At 32.9% G+C, this 27,707-nt stretch overlaps 1 protein-coding gene across 1 annotated transcript; it reads right to left on the minus strand.

The window, feature by feature from the left end:
* Positions 1-10,528: 10,528 nt before the first annotated feature.
* Positions 10,529-11,755, minus strand: LOC149533391 (C4-beta,C20-epoxidase-like). The gene is made up of 2 exons (XM_089805851.1): positions 11,394-11,755; positions 10,529-11,126 (listed from the first exon to the last, which is right to left on the minus strand). Exons 1-2 carry the CDS (start codon positions 11,753-11,755, stop codon positions 10,529-10,531), a joined length of 960 nt encoding a protein of 319 aa, XP_089661977.1.
* Positions 11,756-27,707: the final 15,952 nt, after the last annotated feature.

Below are 27,707 nucleotides of genomic sequence, written 5' to 3' on the forward strand. Positions count from 1 at the left end.
TTGGCTAAGGACTCTAGAACAAGTGGTTTTTCAATTGTGTAGGATTTATAGGTAGAAACAAGCATTGGAGAATCCTTCCTATATATAGGTTTCCTATTTTTTATTTTTTTCCTCTATTATTTATTATGAACTGGTCTTGGCTGAAGTGAATTAATTTAGAAATTCATCATGATTATCTCTTTCAATTTTAAAATCCTTTTCCTCTAGACAAAATAAGCATTGTGGCTATTTTTGTTTCCATGTGATTCTTTACATCACATGTAGGAATTTTGTCTTTCTTAAAAGTATTAAGTCATATCCTCTTCATTTAAGAGATTTTCATTGAAAGCTTATATCGACTAGTAGAGATTTATGCTCAATTTTCGTTAATTTGGTAAGTCTTTTTTTATTAAACAATTTATTTAATCTACAGATCACAATTTGAACAAAACTTCAAAACTTGTTGCAAAATTTTGTACATGGTTTTATTATAAAAAAATTGCTTCAATTGGATCATGAAGATTAGGTTCTGGTTGAAAGAGTTTCTAATGCTTGAAAATCAAAACTTCGAGTTTTTTCTATTGCTTCATGGTATGTCTTTTTCTAATAAATCTTTGTTACTAGCTGACATAAAGCATTCACAGACTCTAGAATTAATATCAAATTTTGTATTTGTTAGTGCTTTGTGCTATCAATTTGGTGGTAGCTGAAATCCATTATCCTAATTTAGTTGGGGACTTCTTCATTTCCATTACTTACCTTGACAATTATCTTCGCCATTGGCTTAGCTACTTTTACTACTTGCTTTTACCCTCATGAATTTTTCTCAAGAATCAAGATTTGATGAATTTATCACTTGTTAATGATATGACATTAAAGCCAAAATGACTACCACAACTAAAACATGAAGGATATGGCAGTCATTGTTCTATATAGTAGAAGAAGTATAAAAAGAATCAATGGGACAATGTAGAGTCTTCACTAAGATAAATTGGTTAGGAATAGAAAAATATAGTTATGTGGAGTAGAGAAGAAGTTTGTTGCTTAATCTTAAGGTTTTAAAAGTTTTTCTTGGTTTATCAGAATTGTAATGTATCTTTTTTATCATTTAGATATTATTTTTCTTGATATATATACATATATACATATACATATATGTGTGTGTGTGTGTGTGTGTGTGTGTGTGTGTGTGTGTGTGTGTGTGTGTGTGTGTGTGTGTGTGTGACTCATAGGAAACCTTGATAACTTGTTAACAAATCTTGCTTGAATTAAAATTTGACTTTGGAAGGATAAAATATAAATGTAGTGATGTTTCAAAAATTTGTACTTCTTATCCTTAGAAATTTATTTGAATGGAGGGGTGTTGAATGTGGTTTAAAAGAGGAGGGTAGTTTAGAAGGAAATATTTTGATTGATTTTCCTCATTTTGGTATGTACAAGTCTTTTATGTTATACTGGTTTTGATGCCTAGTCAAGCTCATGAAAACAATATGCATGTGTTTGAAATACATAGTTATGTATTCTTGTTTTCCCTCTTCCACATCCTTATATGTGTTTCTACTAGACATAAGTGTACATATATTAAATCACTTTGCTACACTAGATCATTTTGATCCAATTGTGCTAAGTTGCTAACCTTCTCATGCAGGATTGGGTAGTTCTTCTTAACTACATAACCTCAAGGAGCTAAACACTCCATGGTTGTGCGGTAAAAGCACCTAGACCACTCTTCCATATCATGATAGTAGATAGATAACATTCCAATGGATTGGAGATAGTATTACATGCCAATGGGCTCACAAGTCTAATGGCATGTTATTTTATGTGTTTATGATATCATATGGTGATCTCACTTGTAGTACTAATGATTCTTTATGTTCAACATGTACGTTGACATACTTTTGAAATCTATTTAATGTGCAAACTTTATGAATCTTTTAAGATTATGATATGGACATGTGGTTGAAAATGTAATATCAAATGTATAGAAATATTATTGAGTTTATATTCATGATAACTTGTACTATTAATTTAAACTTGACTAAATATCGTTATGTATAATTTCCAACTTTAATTTGAAATTTGGAACAAGTAATTATGTTTATGAAGTCAAAATTTGAATTTTCAACCTTATTTTTTCATATTTTATGGTTGTTATGTGTATGTGGCTATGATACTAGATTTTGGTTCTTACATGTGGTATTAGAGTTGTGTTTAACAATAGGACCTAAGATCTTACTGATGGTAATGCTGTGTAGTTTACTTTTGGAATAGGAGTAACCTAGCATCATGTATTCTCATAGAGGCAATAGGGCTAGAGGCAACAATGGTCCTCGGGATGAGCCTAAAAACGAAAGGCTGAACCAAATTGTTGTGTTCCTCACTTAGAAGGGACAACACATGGATGACATAGAAAATTCCATGAGAGGATGACATGTTGAGGAGGATGAGAATAGGGAAGCTATTCACTAGTAGGAAGAAAAATGGAAGAAAAGAGAGGACCAACTACTTGAGGCTTATAGGAAATAGGAGGAAGATAGAAGGAATAAAGAGTAGTAGAAGGAAGAAGTTGACCATAGGATGGATGGATGGATTAGTTCATGATAGAGTCCAAATTGTAGAAGATCCCAGTAAAGACCTCAAGAAGGTCACACCTCCTACTTTTAATGGTAAGACTTTAGGAGAGGAGGTGGAAGCTTGGATAGCTACCATGGAAAAGTATTTTTATGTCCTTGATTTCACCAGAAAATCTAGAGTAGTATGGGATACTTTTCAGCCAGTTGGTAAACCAACAACATGGTGGGAAAATGTTATGGCTGAGAAGAAGTTATAGGATGAAGAGATATCATGGGAAGACTTCCTACAACAATTGTGAAAGTGATGGTTGTCTCAACTATTTTATGACAAGAAGGCATCAGCGTTCTATAAGCTAATTCAGTGAGTGTTGTTAGTCATGCAATATCATGAACAATTTTTCCATCTGGTTAAATACCTTCCTTGGTATCAAAATGATGACTTTCTTAGGATAAGCAAGTTTTTCATAGGGTTGCATCCTAAAATCTATAATGAGATAGAAATGTATGAGCCAGAGTCTATGGACTATGCACTGAGGAAGGCTCTTAAACAAGAACAAATAATTAAGGATGTGGCTCCAGTTAAGTCATCTAACAACTAGGGATTCAAGAGGAGATTCAAAGATGATAAACATAAAAATGGTGATTTTTCATTAAATTGGAACCGAAGACATGACAATCAACAAAATTCAGAGAATAATTCCAACCAAAATTCTTAGAATGGGAATTGGAGTCACAATAGAAATCAGAATGGTAAGGGTAGACCTAAGAGAAGGAAAGGACCCCATGATGGTTGCTTTATATGTGAGGGAAATCATTTTTCTTTTAGCTATCCACAACATTCTGATTCTAGAGATGGGAAGAAGTCATTGTCAGATGGTTCAGGAATTGGGAATGGCATTCATGGAACTTATCCACCTTGTTTATTAGCATTCTTGAGAGAATACAACGATGTTCTTAGATCCTTTATTAGCTAGATTTTATGGATATTTTATGCTTTATTTTCATGTATAAAACTTTATGTGTGATGTGATCATTTTTTTATGGATGTTTTGTTTTGTGATATCGGGACAATGTCTCTTCCTAGTGGGGAAGCATGTCACAACCCACTTTGTATGACTATTACTATGTAGGATGATGCTAATAGTTTTTAACTCAGTCAATTAGGTTGGTTGACCTTGACTGGGTAATTTTATCTTTGCATCAATATGTGTGAGCTAGTTATTAAGTCATTATATGTTCAACTTTAAACTATAGTTGATATGTTCTTTGTTGATATGCATTCCAACTATATAACTTGTGGTTTTGATTTCTTTGTTTTATATGATGAAGACCTTGTTCAATTATGAGTGTTGATTGACTATGTATGACTCAATTTGAGTTGAATGCTTTATAGACTCTGATTAAATTTTTATTGTCGATGTTATTAGATGGGTAATTTAGTTTAATTTTCATTATGATAGTCATTATATGTTTGATCTTATGAGGTTGTGACATGATGGTTAAATTTTGGGTTGTATTTACATGTTATATCTTACGATGAATGATGAATGTTTAGAAATCATATTATTTAAATATAATAATATTTTGAATTTTGATATATCATATTAAAGATGTTATTTTACTTATTATTATGTTGGCAATACTAATGCATTAGCTTGTGTGAGTTTGTGAGTGTGCAGGTACTGAAGGCAAAAAGGTGGTTGAGGTAGAGGAGTTTAGCTCCTTGGTAGGGCTGGTTCAGATGGTATGGTGTATGCGCACACACACACACACAAAATTATTATATTTGTATTAAATTTATTATCTTTTGATTTCAAAGTTAGTTCAGTTTTGTAATTAATATAATAAAAAAAGGATGAATAAGAGTTTCATGAATAAGTGTTTTCAAAATTTGAAAGTTTGAAATTGTCATGAATTAGATAATGATGAAATTAAAAGATCTAAAAGTTTTTACAACTTCTTTACATAGAGTGGAAGTCCACTTCCTTATTCAGTGGGCAGCGAAAATTAATACAAGAAACTTTCATTAAATCTTCATAATGTAAGTGTCAAAAAAAAGGAGAACCACAAATTGAAAGAGAAAAGGAAATGACATGAAAAAGGAGGGAGAAGTGTTATTTTAATGGGGAGAAAAGTTTCATTGAGGGGACACATCTTTAATTGGAGAAGAGGAAACATTCAAAAAAGGAATTTCTTCTTAAAACCGCATGGGAGAGAAAAGGAGGAGGTTTTCTATAATATTATTATTGGTTGAGGGCTCAAGAACAAGTGGTTTTCGATGGTTGGATTTAGAGGCAGAAACAAGCATTGGAGAATCTTTCCTATATCTAGCTCTCCTTATTTTTTTCCTTTTCCTTTGTTATTTATTATGAATTGGTCTTGGCTGAAGTGACTTAATTTAGAAATTCATTTTGATTATCTATTTCATTTTTAAAATCATTTTCCTTTGGCCAAGACAAGCATTGTGGTTGTTTCTTCCATGTGATTCTCTACATCACGTATAGGATTTGCGTCTTTCTAAATATCATCAAGTGACATCCTCTTCATTTAAGAGATTTTCGTTGAAAGCTTATATTGAATAGTAGAGATTTATTCTTGATTTCCCTTAATTTGACAAGTTTTGTTTTATTAAAGAATTTATTTAATCTGCAGATTAGAATTTGAACATAACTTCAAAACATCTTCTTGCAAAAATTTTGTACACGTTTTTATTGAAAAACAAATCAGTTAAGTTGGATCATGGAGATTAGGTTTTGTTGAAAGAGTTTCTAACATTTGAAAATCAAAATTTCTAGTTTTATTTGTTGCTTGATGGTATGTCTTTTTCTTTAAAAAAAAAATTTGAATTAAAAGTAGCCAAAACTAGGGAGTTGGCAATTAAACAATCAAATTGGTCAACAACCAATAGATAAAAATTTGTTACTAGCTAACATAAAGGGTTCACAGACTCTAGAAATAATACCAAATTTTCTATTTGTTAGTGCTTTGCACTATCAATTGCATGGTAGCTACAATCCATTATGATGACTTAGTTTGTGACTTCTTCATTTCCATTAATTACCTTGACAATTCTCTTGGCCATTGGCTTGGCTTCCTTTACTACTTGCTTTCACCCTGATGGATTTTTCTCAACAACAAGATTTGATAAATTTTTCACTTATTAATGATGAGACTTTAAATCAAAAATTACTACCACAACTAAAAGATGACTGATATGGTAGTCATTGTTTTATATAGTAGAAGAATATAGAAAGAATCAATGGGACAATGTATAGCCTTCACTAAAATAAATTGGTTAAGAATAGACAAAATAGTTATGTGGAGCAGAGAAGAATTTTGTTGTTTAATCTTAAGTTTTTAAAAGTTTTCTAGGTTTATTAGATCTGTAATGTTTCTTTTTGATCTTTTTGATATATATATATATATATATATATATATATATATATATATAAGACTTGTTGACGATTCTTGTTTGAATTGAATTTTGAATTTGGATGGATAAAATATAGATGTAGTGATGTTTTAAAAATATGTACTTCTTATCCTTAGAATTTGGTTGTAATGGAGGGGTGTTGTATGTGGTTTGAAAGAGGAGGGTAGTTTAAAAGGAAATAATGCGATTAACTTTCCTCATTTTCCTACCTACTAGTCTTTTACATTACATTGGTTTTGATGCTTGACCAAGCTCATGAAAACAATATGCATATGCTTGAAATGTATGGTTATATATTCATGTTTTCCCTCTTCCACATCCTTGTGTATGTTTCTACTAGGCATCATAAGTGTAAGTAGATTAGATCACTTGGTTGCACTAGATCCTTCTGATCTAATTGTGTTGAGTTGCTAGCCTTCTCATGCTAGGGTTTGGTAGTTCTTCATAACCATAGAATATCGGGGAGCTAACCACTCCATGGTTAGGTGGTAATACTGTCTGGACCACTCTTCCATCTTATGAAGCAGATGGACAGGATTCTAATGGCTTGGAGATAGGACTACATGCGGATGGGCTTATAGGTATGATGTCATGTTATTTTATGTGTTTTATGATATCATAGGTTTATCTCATTTGATGTACTCATGAATCTTTATGTTTGATGTGTAGGTCGACATACTTTTGATATCTATTTGATGAGTAAACTTTATGACTTTTGCTAGATTACAATATCGACATGTGGTCGATAATATAATATCATCTATGTATAGAAATATTATGGAGTTTATGTAATGATGACTTGTAATATCATTTTCAACTCGACTATGTTGTTATGTATAATTTCCAACTTTAATTTGAAAATTGGAACAAGCAATTATGTTTATGAAGTCAACATTTGACTTTTTAACCTTATTTTTTCACATTTTATGGTTGTTATGTGTATGGGGCTATGTTACTAGATTTTAGTTCTTACAAATTTGAAATGGATAACACACATGATTTAAAGGTTAATGGTTTAAGATCAAAAGAGTCCCTTTTTAGGGAAGAGAGTGATCTTGATATGGTTAATAGGTTAAGATCAAGAGATTCCCTTTTGGAAGAGAGTGATCTTAATGTGGTTAATAGCTTAAGATCAAGCGTCTCTTTGGGAAGAAAGTGATCTTAATATGGTTATAAGGCTAGAATATTATGTATATGTTAACATACGCATATGTGTTAAGGGCCCTAGATAGAGAATGTCTCTTCTAGGAAGGACCTTAAAGGGGGCACTTCATAGAAGATAGAGAAATAACTAGGGATCTAAGGATCCTCAAGAGGGTTATTGATCTTGATGTGGAAACATCTTTAAGGTTGGATTAGGATAGAGGGTAGAATAGTGAAATTTATATTTTATTGTTGTGTAAATTCTAACATTTTTTTTGCAGGTATTATTGTCCTTGATAGTGGGGACATTATAGTTAGTAACAAATGAAATGGTGATGCCATGTATCTTTTTTTATTGTAAAAAAGTTAAATGAATTATTCATCGTTAAAAAATTTCCACTTTTGAAGATCATTCTTCCTCTTGGTGTTATCAATGGGAGGAGTGTTACTAATATATTAGAGATGAAATTGATGATGTCTTGTTATGTCTATATCAAAGTTAATTTTAATGGGGCCTCTGAGGGTGACCCAATCCCCTTGAAGCATATTGGGCATATAATCTAAATTATTGGAGTCTAACATGTTGCGAGTAATTAATTATTTTTTGATAAAAAATAATGAAGACAAAATACAAGAACTTTCCATATTAGAATATAATTTAGAACAAATTCTTGAAGGCGCTCATTAAAGATGATTCAATATTTTTTGTTAGAGTAAAACAAATTTTGAAGTGGCCTTGAAACTCTTTACAAGTATATTCTGGTATGAATTCGGAACACAAAAATAAATAGCTAAAAATAAAATGTATCCAATCAACAATCAATCAAGCAATGAAAGAACACAATGCTAGTCAAAACTGTTTTTCTAAAAAATACTTCATTCAGGTACACTTAGAAGCGTGATGAGTCCAATTTAAAATCCATTGTCATTTTTTGAATACTTTGAAGTTAAGAATTCCTTCCATGAGGCAAATGACACTATTGATAATATATCTTCAAACCTATAATTTGAGAAGAATTTGGTTTGTTAGGAAATTTTTGACATTGTAGATTGGGATACATTAATCTATCCACATTGGTTCAAAATAAATTTGAAAAAAATGTTGATAGTTTGGTTTGGATGTTTGATCATTCCATTTAGATAGTATTTTGATGCTAGCCGTGGGTCGTATATTTTTCCTAAAAATGGTGTACTAAACCATTTGGTCTCTCTTATGACTTTTAGCACTATGAATCTCATTCCTACATTTTGACCCTTGACTCTCTTTAATGGTTGGGTTGTATGAAGTTGCAAATTTGTAAAGATATATTTTAGATGGAATTCAATATGTTTTATTCAATTCTCTCTCATTTAAACATGGTAGTGAAGGTTTACACATCCAAGTTCTCATTTTTAAAACCCAATCTATGGTTGTAAGTTCGAGTGGGAGCATGTAGGGTGATACGGTTACTGGTTTACAATATTATCAATGAATTGACAATGTGTTATTTCTAGTCCGTTTGCAATCCTTTATTTTGGTGATGAAATGTAAACAAATTGTAAGACACTTGATTTTTTTAACCAAAAGGTAAAATGTGTTCCATTATGAAAAAATGCAGAAAATTTCTCATTGATCTGATACAGTTTTGTACAAATAGTGTAAATTTATTTCAAATAAGAATTATCCAATGATCTGAGACTGTATGGAATACCATGCTACAATTCACAAACTCAAATTTCGGCCATTTTTATCTGAATGGAAGGTTTCACATTACTTTTCTAAATGTGGCTATTAAACGAAGAAAAGAAATGGCCGGCTTTCCATTTTAACATGTTTCCCAAGCAAGTCCTCAAAATTGACAATATGTCTGAGTGCACTACTTTCAATTCCAGAAATGGCGTGTAATTCCTATCAGTGATTTAGTTCTTACTCCTAAAACATCAATGGAAAAATGTCCACATCACTTTTCTCTTTGCTCTGCAATGCTCCTGAAAATAGGGGACAAGCAAAAACTACCAGAATTGAGGCAATGTCTGAACAGTTCAAAACTGATAAAAAAAAGTAACCTCCTCCTTTCCCTAGGAATGTTAAGTATACAAATTCTCTTGAATTGACTCAACTCTCAATGCATTCATAATTAAAGGGATATGAGACATTTTTTAGCAGAAAAATAGCTTTTCCAAACTCTGCTTCTTTGTACCTTTTATCAATAAAAATATCAGCTAGGTTTTTGTTTTTGCTTAAAATCTAGAATTTTGTAGACAATAATGACTTTTTTTAAAGTCTTTTTCCCATCTTCTATATAATTGATGAATTATAAATTCTTTATTAGTAATACAATTAAATAGCTTGGTATATTGATAAGAAATATATTATTACTATAATTCATAAGAACATTTTAAAATCTATATATACTGAAAGGAAAATAGTTTGTATAATAGTAACATCACATAATTAAGATATCTTTATATTTTATGTTATATTAAAATATAGTATTACTTCATTTGAAATTTTGCTAAAAATAAATAACTGAACTACATGTTTTCCTATATCTTTAAAAAATAACTAATATCTTCCCCAAAATATTTCAAAAATAGGGGAAACCATCCAGTAGAGATACAGTTCCTAATTTAGTTGGTATGTGGAAATTTGTCATTTTTTTTTGAAAAAATTTAGCTCAATACGGGCCAGCTTTTTGCACTATTGGTATTCATGGTGATTTGTTTTGACATGTTTTAGTGTAAGTGCTGGGATTTTTTTGGGCAGTAATTAGTAGGGAAAGATAACCGTTAATGTGACAGCATTAAGTACATGGGTGGCAACTCACTTGCTTCCCCTAATTATATAACTTTAAGACATCAGATATGATGCACCCCATTGATGATAAAGGAAGACAACTACGATGTTTGGCATAAAACAAACAACATCTGCAACTTCTATTGATTTTTTAATTTTTTTTTTCCTATTCTTACTCTGCATAGGAGGTGCAATGTTTTTTCTTCTTCTATACTAGCTGCATGTAAAATATAAAGGATTGTACTTTCTTTTTGTACGTAGAGTCCACAATATGAAAATTTGTGATATATTTACCTTAAACAGTTTCCTCAAAACACAAAGCAAAGTTTTCGTTGCAGCATAAATAATAATTATAATAAAAGTATAATTTCCATTCAACTCTATCATTTTCCTGTAACGTTTTTTTTCAGAGTAAACTATTGATAGTTCGATTAATCATTAACTTCAAAGGAGAGTCCTGCCCGTTCATTATTTTTCCACAGCTATTTCAGTGGACGGCTAGAAACAGGAAGCACACGAAAAACAATACATCTATTTATTTATTCACTTTTCTGAGAATGGTTCATAGTTTCCATGTCCAAACACACTGTTCTGTTTTCCATTAATATTACAGTAAAATGTTCATGCGTTTGAAATGCCTGCAAAGTCATCGAGGAAAGTATCTTCAGAATCTGCTAAGAAACTCTGTCGACTCAAAACTCTCAACTGCTTTTTGGGCATCCAGGAGTCTCTGAAGTCTGCGTAAACAAATGGCTTATAAAGGCGAGGATGATCATTGTCCACCAACTCAGGAGGAGCATGAACGAGAGTGTTGTCTGAGAAGTAATAAAAGAATGGCACTGACACACGGGAATAACCCTCACACACAACTCTGTGCATTACATTGTGAATCCTCCCATTACTCCATGCACTAAATGAATCCCCCATAAAAACAACAAGAGAGTTATGCACGGGCTTCACATCTACCCATTTCCCTGCCTTGCTCTTTATCTCAAGTCCTCCCATGTTATCTTGGTACATTACCACCATAAAATTCTGGTCTGTGTGAGTTGTGCAACCTCCCTTTTCCTTCAAAGGAGAGTTGCAAAAGTTCATACGAAGCTTTCCTACAAACTGCAATGAGGAATAATACTTGGTCACCCCAAAGCTCTGCAGAATAGCTTTGATGATATTGTCCGTAAGCTCTTCAACCCCACATGTATAATCCTTAATGATTTTGCTGTAAAAGTAGTCATATCATCAACAAAATTATTTCTACCCATCCACAAAAAAATTAGGGTTAGACTAAAAAAAACATAGATTTATTTAAACAATTCATCCAAACTACACTATTTTTTCGATAGAGTCTAGCTAATAATATGCTGTCTAAACCACACCCTTGTATAAGAATCTATAACACCATGCTGTTGATAAAATCTTACACGAAAAACATTCCACTTTAATTGTAATAGTGCAAAGAATTAATGATAAGAAATTTCACAAGTACCATATTTGTGGCTTTCCTTGAGGCCACAGATGGTTTGAGGATTTGTTGATTGCAGTAGAATCTGGCACAACGATACTCTCATAGAAGGGCAGCCCAGGTAAGTCTACCAAGTAACTTACTTTCCATACCTCACTACTGTATTTTTGTTTGGTTTCCTTGGGAAGTGAAAAGGTTTGTTGTGCAAATGAATGCATCTGATGAATGATATCTTCCTTGATACCATGATTCTTAACCAGAAAACACCCCCATTCTTCACAAACTCTCCTCAATTCAGCGTAAGATCTTTCTGTATCATCATCATTTGGGTCATAATTTAATAGATGAGAAAGATCAATAACAGGAACTTGCTCACAAGAAGACATGATAACTGTTGAGGATCAATTAAGACTTAAACCTAAAATCTTTTGGTTATCTACAACAATGGTGAAGATGCAGAGTAGAATGGGGATACAAATAAGCTCTGGATACTCTTGTTGTTTCTGTTGGAACATTCGAATGGCGGCAGATCCTATTGCAATTGTATAAAATGTTTGATTAGTAATCCAGATGTCATCAGTGACCTAGATCATATCTGCTCGATATTTTTTACACTCACTTCTAATATTTAATCAGATTTCTATTCGCTGAACGACATTGTAGATGACTTATTTTTCCCAGCCTTGTCTGTCTTCATCGAAATCTCATTATTGTCCATAAAACAAATCATCTGACGTGATTTTCAAGGCTTACTACAGTTTCCTGACGTTTATATTGAAGCCGGGTATTAGTTTAATGTGAAAATTTTCATTTAAATCTTAACCTTAATAATTAGCTCATATAAGTGGAATCTCTACGCTTTAAGACTTCACATATTCTATAAGTCTATTTTGATTCATATTACACGAAATTTCAATCTTTAATTTACATGTTCATTAAACAAAAGTTAATTTAATTTGTTTTTTTAAAGCTGAACCAATCGTTTCTAAATTTCAAATTTAGAATTGAATTCATAATGTTCCCCTCTTACCAGCCATTATATACAACCTCATTTCCTTAACTAAACAAAAATAATGAATTTATATCCCTCTTACCATAAACTATATGTTATTTTATCTCTTTTATTAACACTAAATTAATCAATTAATAGCCACCAATAATATTGCATTATTTATAAGTTATTTTATAAAAAAATAAAATTAAAACTTTATTCATCTCCATATTCTATTTTGTTCCACTTTTTTCATGGACATTATATTGTTGAAATATTTTATTTTTTAAATTATAAGAAAAAATGTATTATATCTTTAGTTTTAGTATTTTTAAGTTAAATTATTTTAAAATGTAAAATAACTAAATAACAAAATGAAAATAATATTTTTTAGTTAATAATTTGACAGGGATATTGAAATTAGTTTATTTTCCACTATTACATAAATATATTTTTTATAAATATTAGTTTGATCTATTATTATACAATTATCTCTAAATTCATAATATTAATACAAAGTTCATTATTACTTATTTATGCATAGATTTAGATATTAAGTAAATGTTATGTTGGATGTTTATATTATATTTTGACATTGTCATTCCTTTCATTTATGTGCATTATACTAGTAGATACAAGCAACTAGGTCATGTTAGGTACCCACATGGATTGAAAGGCAACTGATCTTTTACTTAAGTGTTTAAAAGTACAAAATATCATGGAATAAAAATCCTAGCCAAAAATGAGACATGAAAATCAAATCATGTAATAATGAACAAAAGTCTCCATAATAACCTTAAAATGACATCCATCATTGAAATTGTTGTGGTCCCACAATGCATGCCCCATTTTGAGTCACAAAATGGGGACCCCCTAGTTTCATAAAACTTCTTTGAGGCAGGCAATTAGGTGCCTCAGTCAATTAAGACCCTCCTCTAGGTCTAGATCAAACCTTGGTCTCTGATTGGGTAGTGAAATAGGGGGAAAAAATCAGATTTTTAACCCTTTTAGTGCATAAAGTATGCATATGCACACATGTGCATTTGTGCTAAGTTCATAGATGCACACTTCATCTCTCTCTAAGGATGCAAACATGTGCATAAGTGCATTTGTGTACCCTCGGAGGTGCATACTAAGGAGGTCAGGACTTATGTAAACCCCACCACCACTTCTCCTCACTTAGTCTTCGCTCACTCTCCACTCTCACACCTTCACACCTCCTCTAGCTATGTAGGTTTGTTGCTTTGCCATCTATGCACTCCAACCCCTCCAAGGTAAAACAACCAAATTTTGGAGGTGTGCACATGTGCATGTGCACACCCTCAAAATGTGCACATCTCCACACCAAAAGACATAACTCACCCCCCTCCTCTTAAGAATGATAAAACAAAATACACTTTGGATGTGCACAATTGTTCACATGTGCATCTTGCCCATGTGTGCAAGGTGCAAAACTGCACACATTGCATTCAAAGTAAAAAAACACAAGTACACTAACACACCCTGTGCAGGTGCGTATAGTGTACTCGTGCACAAAATAGACTCTTATGGGTGTTTTGTTAGAATTAACTACTTTTTTCTTAGTTTTTTGTCAGTCTAGGTATCAGTTGAGTCCCATTAGGGTCTTTTGACATCAGAACACTAATTTGTTTCCCATTTTTGTGTAGACACAATGGAATCATCATAATCTTCTATGGCAGAAAAAATGGCACCAAGACAATAAAATTCAAGTAATAGGGAGCCTAAAAAAAATCCTAATTCTAGGACAAACACATAGAAAACCAAGACATATAGCTTGGCCACATTGACTAGATTTTTTTCCTCACCCTCTACAATAAACTAGAAGAAAGATCAATGATGGTGTCAACCTTGATCCAAAGTGGGTTAGTGAATATTTCTTCACACCATACATTAGTACAATCTTCTAAATTGATCATGACACTGGCTCAACATCATGTGTGAGAGGAGAAGGTCATGAAGAGTGTGACTAGAGAGATAGTCCTTGTTCTTAGGCCATGAAACATTGATAAGGTTTTCCACTTCCCTAGGGTAGACCAATACCTTCAGATATCTTATGAAGGTGTAGATAAATGATATAGGGAGAACATGGTAGAGGCGAAAGAGTTGGTACAATCCAAGTACCTAAATGATAGGACACCCTTGGAATGAAGAATAGGAAAGGTGGATATGACACAAGGATACACGATCAATGATATTGGCTACTCAATAGTCCTGCTGAGTAGAGCTAAGGGCCTTCCTATGGTAAGTCACTTAGAGACATGGATGGTGCACTTTATTGAGACCATAAGAACATCTAAGATGCTTATTGATTGGGCCACTATCCTAAGTGACAACTCAAATGAGAAACTAATCTCGGTCAAGAATAATCCACATTTTTTCATGACTTCTTATATGGTGTATTTGTTAGTAGCAAGGACCATAAACTACCCATGGTTGTACAAAATGGGAAGCATGCAAGATGAAAATTCTTGGCCCTATGTAGTATATCCACAACTTATGAAGAAGAAGTTCACACTGCAATTTGTGGAATATAGGGTGGTAAATGATGGTTTTATATTCACCATCATTGAATTCAAAGAGGGTGATTATGCAAAGAGGATGTCAGTAGAGGCTGCTATAAGGATAATTGAAGTAGGTGCCTACTACATCTAGTTCAAGACATTTACATATCTTTGGGTAGCTATTACTCTCCTATGTCTTAAAAATTTCCTGAGATAGCTTGTCAACTCACTTCTGCATATGATAGAGTGAGAAAACAACATAAGAAAACATGGGTATGGCTAATCACCATTGGGGTATTTGAAGTGAAGAAGAAGAAAGATATTACTACATTTGACTTGGAATGGGATCAATATCCCTTGGAGGATTATTAGGCTTCATGCCCACATTTTGATAATATTGGGATGGTACAACATCTAGTGAGCAAGAAATTTGTACATGAGTAAACCTTTTAAGATCACTAAATGAATGTGGTAGATGACTACAATGTCCATATTAGACACTATTATAGGCCGAGTCTACATCTGGAAAAAAAAGTGCTAAACATGGAAATACCCTTAAATGTCTAGGAAAAGGATTTCCCTAAGATAATGGATCCCTTATACAAAAGGGGTAAGATCTATGATTGACCCGTCATGAATGTAGAAATAAGGGGTGAGGAGAATGATGTCATGGATCAAATTTGGGTCATCATGTGGTTAAACCTACAAGGGAATGGATTAGAAAACCATTTCAATTGGATCCAATTCCCAAGGCCAATCTCTCTAAGCTACAACAAGGCCAAAGAAAACAAAAGGAAAAAGAGTCACTATACCAACCTACCCTGCAAAATCACCAATGAGACTAGAAATGGTACACTAACATGAGATGGAGGTCAAGTATTTTGAGACTAGAAAAGGAAAGGGTGGGAGGAAAAGGCAAGCCCCTAGGAGAAAAAAGAAAGTGGATGAGGCCTAAGAAGTAGAAGCCTAGTGAGATCCAAAGCAAGCTCAGTCAAAGCAAGAAAAGTACAATTAGAAGAACAGGAAGGGCTCCCACCTCCTTGAACCTTAGAGGAAGAAGCTTCCCCATCAATGCCTAAGAAAATTAAAGAAGAAGAGTACTCCCTCCCCACATGTTCTAGAAACTATTCATGACGTGGAGGATGAAGAAGAAGAGGAACAAATTAAATTTGTCTCCTTGAATAAAAGAACTTGCTTGATTGTCACAATATAAGATAAGAGAAGAAAAATCTCAAATCAAGCACCTAAATATGTCCCTAAGGAGCCTATCTAGGTTGGAACTTCTCAAGATGAATAGAAGAAATGGATAACAGAAATGGAAGGTCAAGGAGCCTACATTTTTGACCTCTTAGATTTTGGTTTCATGCCTATAGACACCGAGATGGTGGAAAAGAAAATAAGCGATACTCTCGAAAATGAGTTATTAGGAGAGGATTATAATATGTTGCCTCCTCTACCTCAAGGGTCACTCGACATTCCTCTTCCAACAATACATGATAGGATAGTAATAATGAATAAAGGGTCAGTAGGTCCATGTCCTCCAACAATCTAGGTAGAAATAGAAAGTCAGAATACAAAGGAAGGAGAATATAAATAGTTGTATGTCAATGAATTATCTAAAGATAGAAAAATAGCAGATGAAAGGAAATAAGTTACTCTAGATATAGAGGCTAGGTCCTTAGCTCAACATAGCACAAAAACTCTCTTTGAAGATCTCCTTCGACATGAGAAGACTCTAGAGATTAGTGATAAGGGAAAGGAACCTACTTCAGAACCAACTTCTTCAATGAAATATTTTTCACTAATGGGGACAACAACATCATGGATGAAGAAGGAAGTCATGTTCCAACAAAACAAGTAGATGGAATTAAACAAAGAAGAGGAAATGATTGAAATGATAAAAGAGATAAAGAAGCCTGAGCTACCTAAGGGTGATGCTAGAACACTTGCCTTTATTATGAAGAATCAAGATTAGAACTTTCTAGCACATATTAAAATTTTCCCTCCTCATACTAACATCAAATAAATGACTCCAAAATATTATCAGATGAAGAAAGTCATATTGGGAAAGCCTACAGTGGATACGACAAAGGTCTTGATTACTATGGGCCTCAAGAAAGTGTTCAAACACAGTGACCTATAGACCTAGATAATTCTAAGATCACTCTTGGGGCTGCACTTTGAAGAAAATAGGCAGAGCCACAATTGGATTCATTTTTGGATGCTTATTAGTAATGACATCATAGTTTTAAGGAGAGAGGAGTACAAATAATATAGGGAAATTTGAACCCATTGCACAACATCTAGACTAATGTTAACAAATTGATTTTGATTATAAACCAAAATTTTGGGCTCATTGATGAAGTGCTTACCTGTGCTAATGACTTGTAGGAACTTAGATCTATCAAAGTAAAAATGTATCAGATGCTAATGAAGATATACTCCACTGAAGAGCTAGATAAACTAAATCATTGTATAGAAAAGATATCATCAGGGAATAAAGTTATGAAGGGACTATGTAAAGGTATTCAATAGATTAAGAATAAAGCTCAAGAGCAATTTTTGGAAGAGGATAAGTACTATAACGTTGCTAGCCTTGAGGTTTTTGAATATGAGTCAAAGACCAAGATTTCCTCAATGCAAACAGTGGTTCAGCAATTCAGAGATACATTTGAAAATGATTTGTTAGAAGATGATATAAGAAAAGCATTTGAAACTAAAGAAGCATTGTTGGAATTAGACACCGAGCTCGAGGATTTTGCAGATACAAGAATAGAAGTAAGCAACTATCTAGAAAGTAGTTAAGAATAAGTATGATTCTTGGATTTACTAGAGGTGAATGAAGTGGTGGAGATAATAAATAAGTTCAATATAAAACATTAAAACATCATTCTGGTATAAAGGGGAACAAAACCCAGATGTTGGAAATTCAGTTTTGACACTTAGAACAAATTTTGGATTTTTAGTTCTTATCACCAAGGTGTGCAAGTACACTTTTCTTAGAGGTGTGCCAAATTTTTTTTTTGAAGACATGCACTGATAGTTAATTATAGATGCTATTTTAAACAATCCATGCATTGGAAATGCATTTTGACAATAGTTTAACTCCTAGAAACACCTAGAGAAGGTTGAGATTCCATTTTTAGAGCTCCCAGATACTCCCAAATTATCTCATGGATTCTTTCTTCTTATCTTCCCATTCTTTTATTTATTTAAGTCACGGAAAGGCTCATACACCCATTAATTGATATAAACAAGGGTGGAGACCTACTTAGCACCATTCTAGAGAGTTAGTTTGTATATAATTAGCTTTATTTTATTAGTTTTTAGCATGAGTTTTCATTAGAAGAGCTCTCACTCCTAACACAATAGTAGGAGAAGTTTTATTTAAATACATGGATTTAATGTAATCTAGCTGATGCAATAATATATGCTATTGGTGCTCTCATTTCAAGAGTAGTTATTCTTTCTAGAGTGTGTTATTTTTCTGAATGCATGTTAATAAAAAATAATGGATCTAATGGTTTTATTGCATTGCAATAATTGTGATACCTTTTAGCTCTGGTGTTTGTCTTATGTTAACAAATTTCATTGTTATGATGGATTGGAGAAATGATCATTTTTATTCTTGCATAGTGTTGTCTCATGTGAGCACACTTTATGTGGCCTTGTGATTTGATGAAATGTGAAATATATTTAAGTAATTATTGAAGTTTTCATCGATGATTACATTAGGGGAGTTGAGGAAGTATTGCTCCTAATTTAATTAGTTTCCTACCAAATCCTTTTGATAATTTCATTCATAGACATGTTGTTACTTTGGCTTATCTATGTTAGGAATTTCCCTTTTACCAATTTTCTTAAAATCTCTTATTACTTTATCTTTGTTATTTTCTTTTCAAATACAGGTTAAAATAGGAATTTGTATAGTTGCATTGATAAACTGCATTCATCATGGAATAGAAAATATAAAAATATATCTCTTTTGTGGTTACATTTCAACAATAGGTGTGGAGATTGGTTGGTACCAACAAAGGTCTCCTTGTGAACATACACATTTGTATTCAATCAAGTTATCTAGTAGGTTGAAAAAAAACCATCTAGAACCTTGGAGTTGGTCATTGATCAAATTTTCAAGAGAGAGTTCTACAAGGATTTATGTCTTTCAACATCATGAAAAATAAAAACTCAACAGAATTGGTGTTAGATGGAGGGCCAAAATAATTTTGACCAAAAACCAAAGTTATTGTTTGAAAATTATACAGTTATTAGACGTTCAAATTTTTTTTCAATTTTGTCATTGTTAGAAGGTGCGCAGGAGCACTATTCAGAGAAGCACTTTTCCAAAATAAACACAAACTAGAAGATCCTGATTTACTGTCTCTATTTTAGTGAGCTTTAATTTCTTCATCTGGTGGACATGAGTTCCTAGAGCTTAGTCACTTTTGCAGGCCTCGCTATGATAAAGGGATGCTAAGAATTCTACCACTTCCATTTTAAATTTCATCATCTTCCTTAGTTCCACCTCCAAACTTACCTCCACCTTTCATTCCCCTATCCTCCATCAATGACCTTCTTCGCAGATGCAGTAGATTCACCAATAAATTTACAAGGTCCACTCAATGACCTTCCCAAGAACCCTAAGAAATTCTACCCAAGGTTCATGTAGGGAGAAATATGGAAAACTAAGGATCACATCAAGGTTTTTAAATAAATATGCCATTGAAAATAGATTCAACAAGAGAATGTGGTCCTTCATCTATTTTCATATACATTGGGAGAATTTGTATTTAACTAGTAGGTGAACATGTCTTCAATATCTATCTAGAACTTGGTAGCTTTTGAAAAATTGTTCTTAGATCAATTCAAAACATTCATCAATCTAGATTGATACACTACTAGTTCATATCTATCAAGAGTGATCCTACATAGACCATTTAACATTTCAAACATCACTTTTACATGGTATACTGCATGTTGGAAACACCCTACACTATACCAATTAGAGCTACAATTAAGATTTATATAAATACTACTAACCAACTCACTACTATCTTCCTAAGGAGATTTCCTACTATAGATATTGATACATTAGAAAAATTCTTTAAAGAAGCTGTCACTTTTACTAAGAAAACCAACCCCAATGGAGGAGTAATGATGGTTCCAACTCATTCCAGTATGACAGTACCAACATATCCTACTAGAGTGCAAGTGATGCCTAATAAATTCATTTCATTAACTTCAATCCCACTATAATAAGCACCAATCATGCCAACTCCAGCTATAACCTACCCAAGATATGAATCTCCAAAAGATGTTTTCTTTGAGCAAAAGGAAACACCATCCATTGAGGTAGAAAATAATGTTGCAACTAAGCTAGATCAAATGAAAAAGACCATGTCTTAGATAATCAATGAGCTAACCCATCTAAGGTTGTCACAAGGGCATAATAACAACTTCCAAAGATCAAATCCAGCCCTGTAGAACAACTATGGTCAAAATTACAACAAGAATTTTAGTGGAAATAATAATGTAGGGAATAATTTCAACCCTCTAGATAGTAACAATGGTTTCCAATGACAAAATCAACAGTGGAATACTCATCCAAACAATGGAAGTATCCCCATAGATAAAAATAGCAATTCTTAGTTTGTGGATATCAATCAACTTCATGCTAGTAAAAAACATACCCAATCATGGTGGCTCATATTTCAATGAAAATCAAGAAGTAAACTAGAATTCACAATGCACTAATAATGAGCCCCCTATGCAGTTCAATGATATATTTTTAGAGTCTTATGATTATCCATAGAATACTGAAATGAGGGAATAAGTTAGTGAAGAATTTGTCTTTCAATTCAATTAAGAATCAAAATCTGAACTAGTAGAGATGTTCACTTTTCTGAATGACAACTAGAATACTCACAATTTACAAAATTGAAGGAAACCCATGATTGATGGAATTCCTCCTAGATTACAACCAATGCCTCCATATCCAAGAGTGAATAATAATCCAACACCTAATAGAGCACCCTATGTTGGAAAAGAAATTTAGAACCAAGGAAATATACCTACAATATTGAATAATCCTACTTGTTTAACTAGAAATTATAGCGCAGTTGAAGAATGAAGAAGGAAAAAGGCCAATATATCTATGTTTGATATGCTCCAATTTTTTCCTAATCAAAGGGAAGAACTAATGAAAACTCTTGATCATACAAAACCAACACTTGACATAGGTGCTTAGAAGACAATATCACAATAGGTTAACACCTCTGAGGCTATGCCTACCATGCATAAAGACTAAGCCAAAGTGCCTCCTTTCATACTCAATCTTAGAATTTTTGGAAGAAACCTTCACAATTGTTTGATAGATTCAGGAGATTCCTACATTGTTATGCCACTTTTGATAGTTCAATATTTGGGAGTCAACATACAACCCACAAATCAAATAGTGGTTCAACTCAACAAAATAGAAGTGAAGGTTATCAAAGTATTAAAAGATGCCTGCATATAGTTGACTATAGACCCCCAAATTCAAGATTTCATAAACATATATGTGGTGGAAATTATGGAAACATATATCTTATTACTGAGAAGAGAATGGACCTAGTGCCTAAGGGGATGTTTCTCAACTGATTTAACTCAATTATGGCTATCTTGGAATAGATTGAATAACCAAATCAAGATAGATGCTAAGACAAAGAAAAAGATGATGACCATGGAGTACAATCCTCTAAATAAAAGGGCATTTCTTCAATCAAACTTAGGCTTCTATAGTGTTATGGCTCTAGACATTACTTCAATTGACAAATTGGACAATCTAGATGAAGAATCATTGAACCCTACCCTGAAGAGGTCATGACTCAATTAATAGATAGCATGGTTAAAAATTTGCAATTCTTAGGGGAAGAAGTAGACCCAAATATCTTTCTCCTTCCAAGATATTGCAGGTTGCACAAAGGAAGTCATTTAGAATTTGAATGCTCACATTGTTAAGAAGCAACTGCTTAGGTATTAACTTAGATAATGCATTTGAAAAATGGTCAAACCCCAAGTGAAATACCAAAAGGAAATGCAAGTCCTATGTGCATGTCTAAAGTCATGAATAATGAAGAAGAGGAAGAGTAAGATCGAAAGGTGTCATACAGTGACACCTCTTCAGATGTTGGAGCTTTGTCTTTCCCTCCACTAGGGATGATTAAAGTTCTAAGAAGAAGATGCTTTGTGAAAGGTAAATGTTGGACCTCTGTAGTTGTTCAACCTAAACCATAAATTGATAAAATTATAGAATTGATTGGGGAAATTCAAGACAAAAATTTAAGAAATGGATGATCCCTATATCAAAGGTAAACATCAATAACACATCAAGTCCGACACGTAAAAGAATGCAATGGCTCCTAAAGAAATAGCATTTCAAATTCCAAGTAAAATAAAAATTTTGACAAATAAACACAAGTTAAGGAAGTAGAAAGAAAAACATTTATGGACACTCAGGTTTGATGGTTCTAAATGCAAATTAGGAGCTAGAACAAATATTGAACTAATTAATCCTAAAGGTAGGTATTGTTATGCTACATATCATTTAAAATTTATGTGTAGTAACAATGTTTCAAAATATGAAGCCTTGATTTGTAGACTTCTCTTTGCATTAGAAAAGGATGTCAAAGCTCTCATAATTGTAGGAGACTCCTAGTTAGTGATTAGATAAGTTAAATCAATCCACTCTTGCAATAATAGAAGACTACTTTCTTACCAAAAAGAGTTTGGGATTTGATGAAATATTTTGAAGCCCTAAACATAAGGTCTATTCCAAGAAGGAGGAATATGGTAGTCGATACCCTTGCAATCTCAACTAGTGCATTACAACCCATTGAAAGAACAAAATTTAAAAGGTTTTTAGTTGAACTAGTGGATGCCCCATCTACTCTAGATAACATTAGTAACTTCAAGGTCTTCCAAGATGATCAACATATTCTTAGGTTCATTATATGAAATATTCTACTCAAAGGACTAGAGTTTGATGATCGACCAAATTAAAACCCAAGGATGATGAACTAGATGATGAAGATTTGATCATAGATTTTAAAACTAATTCTATTCCTAAGGGGGTGCAGAGTTGGAACATATCATTAACTGAGATGAATCAACACATAGTAAGAAAACTATTAAAGAAAAGTGAATTGAAGAATGTGATTCATATAATCTAGGCACAAAAGATGACCCTAAGTTGGTGAGATTCGGAAAGAAATGTAATCCCCAAGAATGAGAAAGTATGCTTCAGTTACTCATAGAATACAAAGATGTCATTGCATTGGAGTTATGAAGAACTGAAGACATATGATCTTGACATCATCACTCATGATATTCCATTGAAGCCTAACGTGAAGCCTTTTCATCAAAGATAGAGACCATTGAACCCCATTATTGATCCATTAATATTGAAAGAAGTCTAGAAATTGCATGATGCTAAAATTATCTTTCCAATCAAATATTCTACATGGGTTGCTAACTTGGTGCCAGTAAGGAAAAATACTAGAAAGATTTTCCTTTGTGTAGAATTTTGTAATTTAAACCAAGCATCCCAGAAAGGTACTATCCTTTGCCTTCACTTGATGAAGTATTAAGGATTATAAATGGATCTAAGATGCCTTTTTTGAATGGATATTCAGGATATAACCAAGTGATGGTGAATGAGGAAGATAGATTAAAGAGTATATTCACAATAAAATTGGGAACATTTGCATATAGGAGAATTCCCTTTGGATTAATCAACACACCTGAGCTAAATTTCAAAGAGAAATAGATAAAGCATTCAAGGGGCTCATAAATAATTTTTTAGTTATTTATATGGATGACCTAACTATCTTTTCAAGAGATCAAAGTACTCATATTGCTGATCTAAAACAAGTTTTCATCTGATGTCAAAAATACTAGATATCTCTTAACCCTAAGAAATGTTTATTTGTGGTTATGAAAGGAAACCTTTTGGGTCACATTTTTTTTGAAGTTGGTATATCCATCAACCATTTGAGGATAGAAGCAATTTTGAAGTTGTCACCTCTCCATAGCTGCAAGGAGCTTAAATCTTTCTTTGGAAAGATTAATTTTGTATGAAAGTTCATTAGTGAATTTTCTAAGATAATTTCCCCCCTCAATGAATTATTAAAGAACGGAGAAAAAACTAAATGGGTTCCTAAAATCAAGAGATATTTTGAAGATATTAAAATGGCTATCTCCATGGCTCTAGTACCTATAAGTCTTGATTACGAGTTGCCTTTCAAAATCTATTATTTTTCTTCATAACATTCATGTGTTGGAATTTGCACACAAAAGAGAGATAAAGAAGATGAGATACCTATTGCATTCATGAGTTGTCCTGTAAAGAATTCCAAATTAAACTATTCCAATATTGACAAATAATCATTCACCCTAATAAAAGTAACCAAGAAATTTTACCATTACATACTCAGGAATAAGGTATATGTTATTGTATTGAATCCTATAGTAAAATTATTATTGATTCACAATGAATTAGGTGAAAGAAGAGGAAAATGGATGGCTATATTACAAAAATTTGATTTGGAAATACAACCAATGAAGCTAGTGAAAGGATAGGGGATAACCAAGATGATAGATAACAAAGAGATGAGAGCTGATAATGAAGAACAAATCATAGTGTCTCAAATAGACACTAATTAAGGAATAATCACAGATGTTTGGTATCAAGACATTATGTATTACTTCCTACAAAACAAATACCCTCAATGGATAAATAGTTCCCAACATAGAGGACTCGATAAATGTGAATCCTACATCTCCAAGATAGGAAAATTTACTACAAGAACTATGAAGGGATTTATTTGAAATGTATGGGGTGTAAAGAAGTAAGAGAAGTACTAGAGTAGTGTCATGAGAAGTATGACACTGGACATGGATCAATAGAGGCTACAACCCACCATATTTTGAGATTAGGTTACTCTTGGCCTACATTTTTCAAATACATATTTGAACACATGCACTCCCACCACACTTGTCAAATAAGCGCTAATAGAGAAAGAGACCTAGGTATACCATTACAACCACTATTTGAGGTATGCCCCTTTGCCAAGTGGGGGATGGATTTTATTGTAACTATAAACCCACCATCATCAATAAGACATATATCTGTCCTCACTGCTATAAATTATTGCACATGGTGGTCTAAAGATGAAACTTTCTAAAATTGCATAGCAAAAGTGGTTACTAACTTCTTAGAAGCACACATTGTGACTAGGTTTGGAGTGTCATTCTTCCTAATGTGTGATGAGGGGTCATCTTTTGCATCATATCTCCTTACTCATGGGCATTATAAAATTAGATTATAATCAAGTTCTCCTCTAACTACTAATACCCAAGGCAATGGTGTGGCCAAGTCCACCAATAAGAACTTGAATGTAGTGATATAGTGCTTGATCATGGAGAATCTAAAAGATTGGCATACCCAATTGAAATAGGCATTATGGATAGTCAAGGTCAGGATAAAGAATACTCTAGGAACATCCCCATATCTACTAGTCTATAGAAAAAAACCAATATTCCCCCTCAATATCAAGATTTCAGTGTTGAAATTCATGAAAGGGTGTGCCGAGGATGCTGATAGAGTCCAAATTAGATTGATGAATCTCTTGGAATTGGATTAAAAGAGGACAAAAACTTTATAACACATGTCAAAACACTAGGCTATCATAAAATTTTGGTTCAACAAGCGAACCATAATTAAGTCTTTCAAAATCTTAGACCTTATTCTTCCGTGGGACAAGGAAAAAGGAAAACCAAATGATCATCCTAAGTTTCAATGCTTGTGGATTAGCCCCTATTGGATTGCAAAGATTTTGATAGAAAATTCTTTTAGGCTAAGTTCTTTACAATGGGAATTGGTCCCACTACCAATTAATGGCCAGTTTCTAAAACATTATTTTAAATCCTAACACAAAAAATATTTTCAAAAAAAAATCATGCGTGTTTACTTTTAGTTGTGTGTTTTCTTTTAAAGTCACATTGTTGTTTACTTGTCGATCTAGGGGTTAGGTGTAATAAAGTTTATTTCTTGGTGCATAACTAAGATTACCCCATTTGCTCTTGATTTTGGTGGGGAAGTATATCTTTCTCAAAATATTCCAAAATTTTTGGTTCTTGTACCAACTAAAAAATAGGTGTTACTTGCAGTTGTAGAGGAATTCATGTCTTAGTGTCAGAATCTAAAATTGATCGCTCTCAACACTTTGAAAATTTAAAGAATTGATTATATTAGTTTTTTTCTAATATAGGTTGATAGTAGCAAGGGATAATTCAAAAACATACTGATTCATATAAAGGTTCTCTTCAAAAGACTTCTAAGAACACTATTTGACATGAGAGTTTCCCAAACGTTCATTAAAAGAGGATTGCAAAAGTTATCGTATTAATTACAAATCTCAAAATGAACACCAATGCCTTGGCCAAACAATCTAACTATGGTCAGGGTAGAAAAGATAGAAAAAGAGAATTAAAAAGGTGTTACATTTAAAGATTCTAAATAAATGCAAAAGGTAATCAAATATAGGGATATGCATTTCTAAATGGCTATCTTATTCCATATAATGAATGAAAAGACTCCAAGAAAGAATCAAGTAGAAACATGCGATCTTCACGAAGCAAGTTAAAGAAGATTACCAAAAACTCAAAGAGAAGGAATTAATAACTCTTCAAGAGCCCTCTGAATGAATTCTCTCATTTGGTCAAATAGTAATGGATAAATAGGTTTACAAGGATCTCCAATGTCTATGCTAGTAGAGAATAGGATTTTTTTCCAAGTTTCTAGATACTCATGATAGATCACAACTTGAAACATCAATAGGAATTGGAGGACTAAGCATACACTAAGCTTGAATATTCGAGAGTTTGAAGTTTTAGCTTCCAAAGGACTTGAAAATTGCTTGTAAAGATTTGGAATCTAGTTTTTGCTTGACATATGTTATAAGAATGCTTGTTAATGAAGAAATGCCTTTGTCATTTCTTCCCTTTTGTTGGGGCTATTATTTTTGGTCCTACAATGTATGCCCCATTTTGAGTCACAAAATTGGGAGCCTCTAGTTTCAAAAGACTTCTTTAAGGCAACTAGTTAGACCCCTTAGTTAGTTAGGACCCTTGTCTAGGTCTAGGTCAAACCCTGGTCTCTGATCAGGTAGGGTCAAATAGTCAAATGGGGCAAAAAAAACAATTTTAAAACCTTTTTAGTGCATAAAGTGTGCGTACATGCACAAGCACACTTCTCCTCCTCACTTAGTCTTCACTCACTCTCATCTTCCACACATTTACACCTCCTCCCACTATGTAGGTCCATTGCTCTACCATCTATGCACTCCAACCTCTCCAAGGTAAACCAACCCCTTTTTGGAGGTGCACACATGTGCATGTGTGCACCCGCAAAAGGTATGCATCTCTACACCAAAGGACATAACTCACCTCCCCTTGAGAAACATAAAACAAAATGTACTTTGCATGTGCATAGTTAAACACATTGCATTCAAAGTATAAAAATAGAAGCACACTAGCACACCCTATGCAGGTGCACATGATTCATTAGGCACGCTAGTGTGTAAGGCATGCTAGTGCATAGAATAGACTATTAGGGGGGTATTTTTATCAGAGTTGACTAGTTTTTTCTCTATTTTTTGTCAGTTTGGGTACTAGCTAAGTCCCATTAGGGTCTTCTAACATCAAAATACTAATTTTTTTCCTATTTTTGTGCAAACACAATGGCATCATCATTATCTTTCATGGTAGCAATAATGGCACCGCAAT

Source organism: Cupressus sempervirens, chromosome 10, assembly GCF_028749045.1.
Source record: "Cupressus sempervirens isolate cs-2001-9-10 chromosome 10, ASM2874904v1, whole genome shotgun sequence".
Taxonomy (NCBI): domain Eukaryota; kingdom Viridiplantae; phylum Streptophyta; class Pinopsida; order Cupressales; family Cupressaceae; genus Cupressus; species Cupressus sempervirens.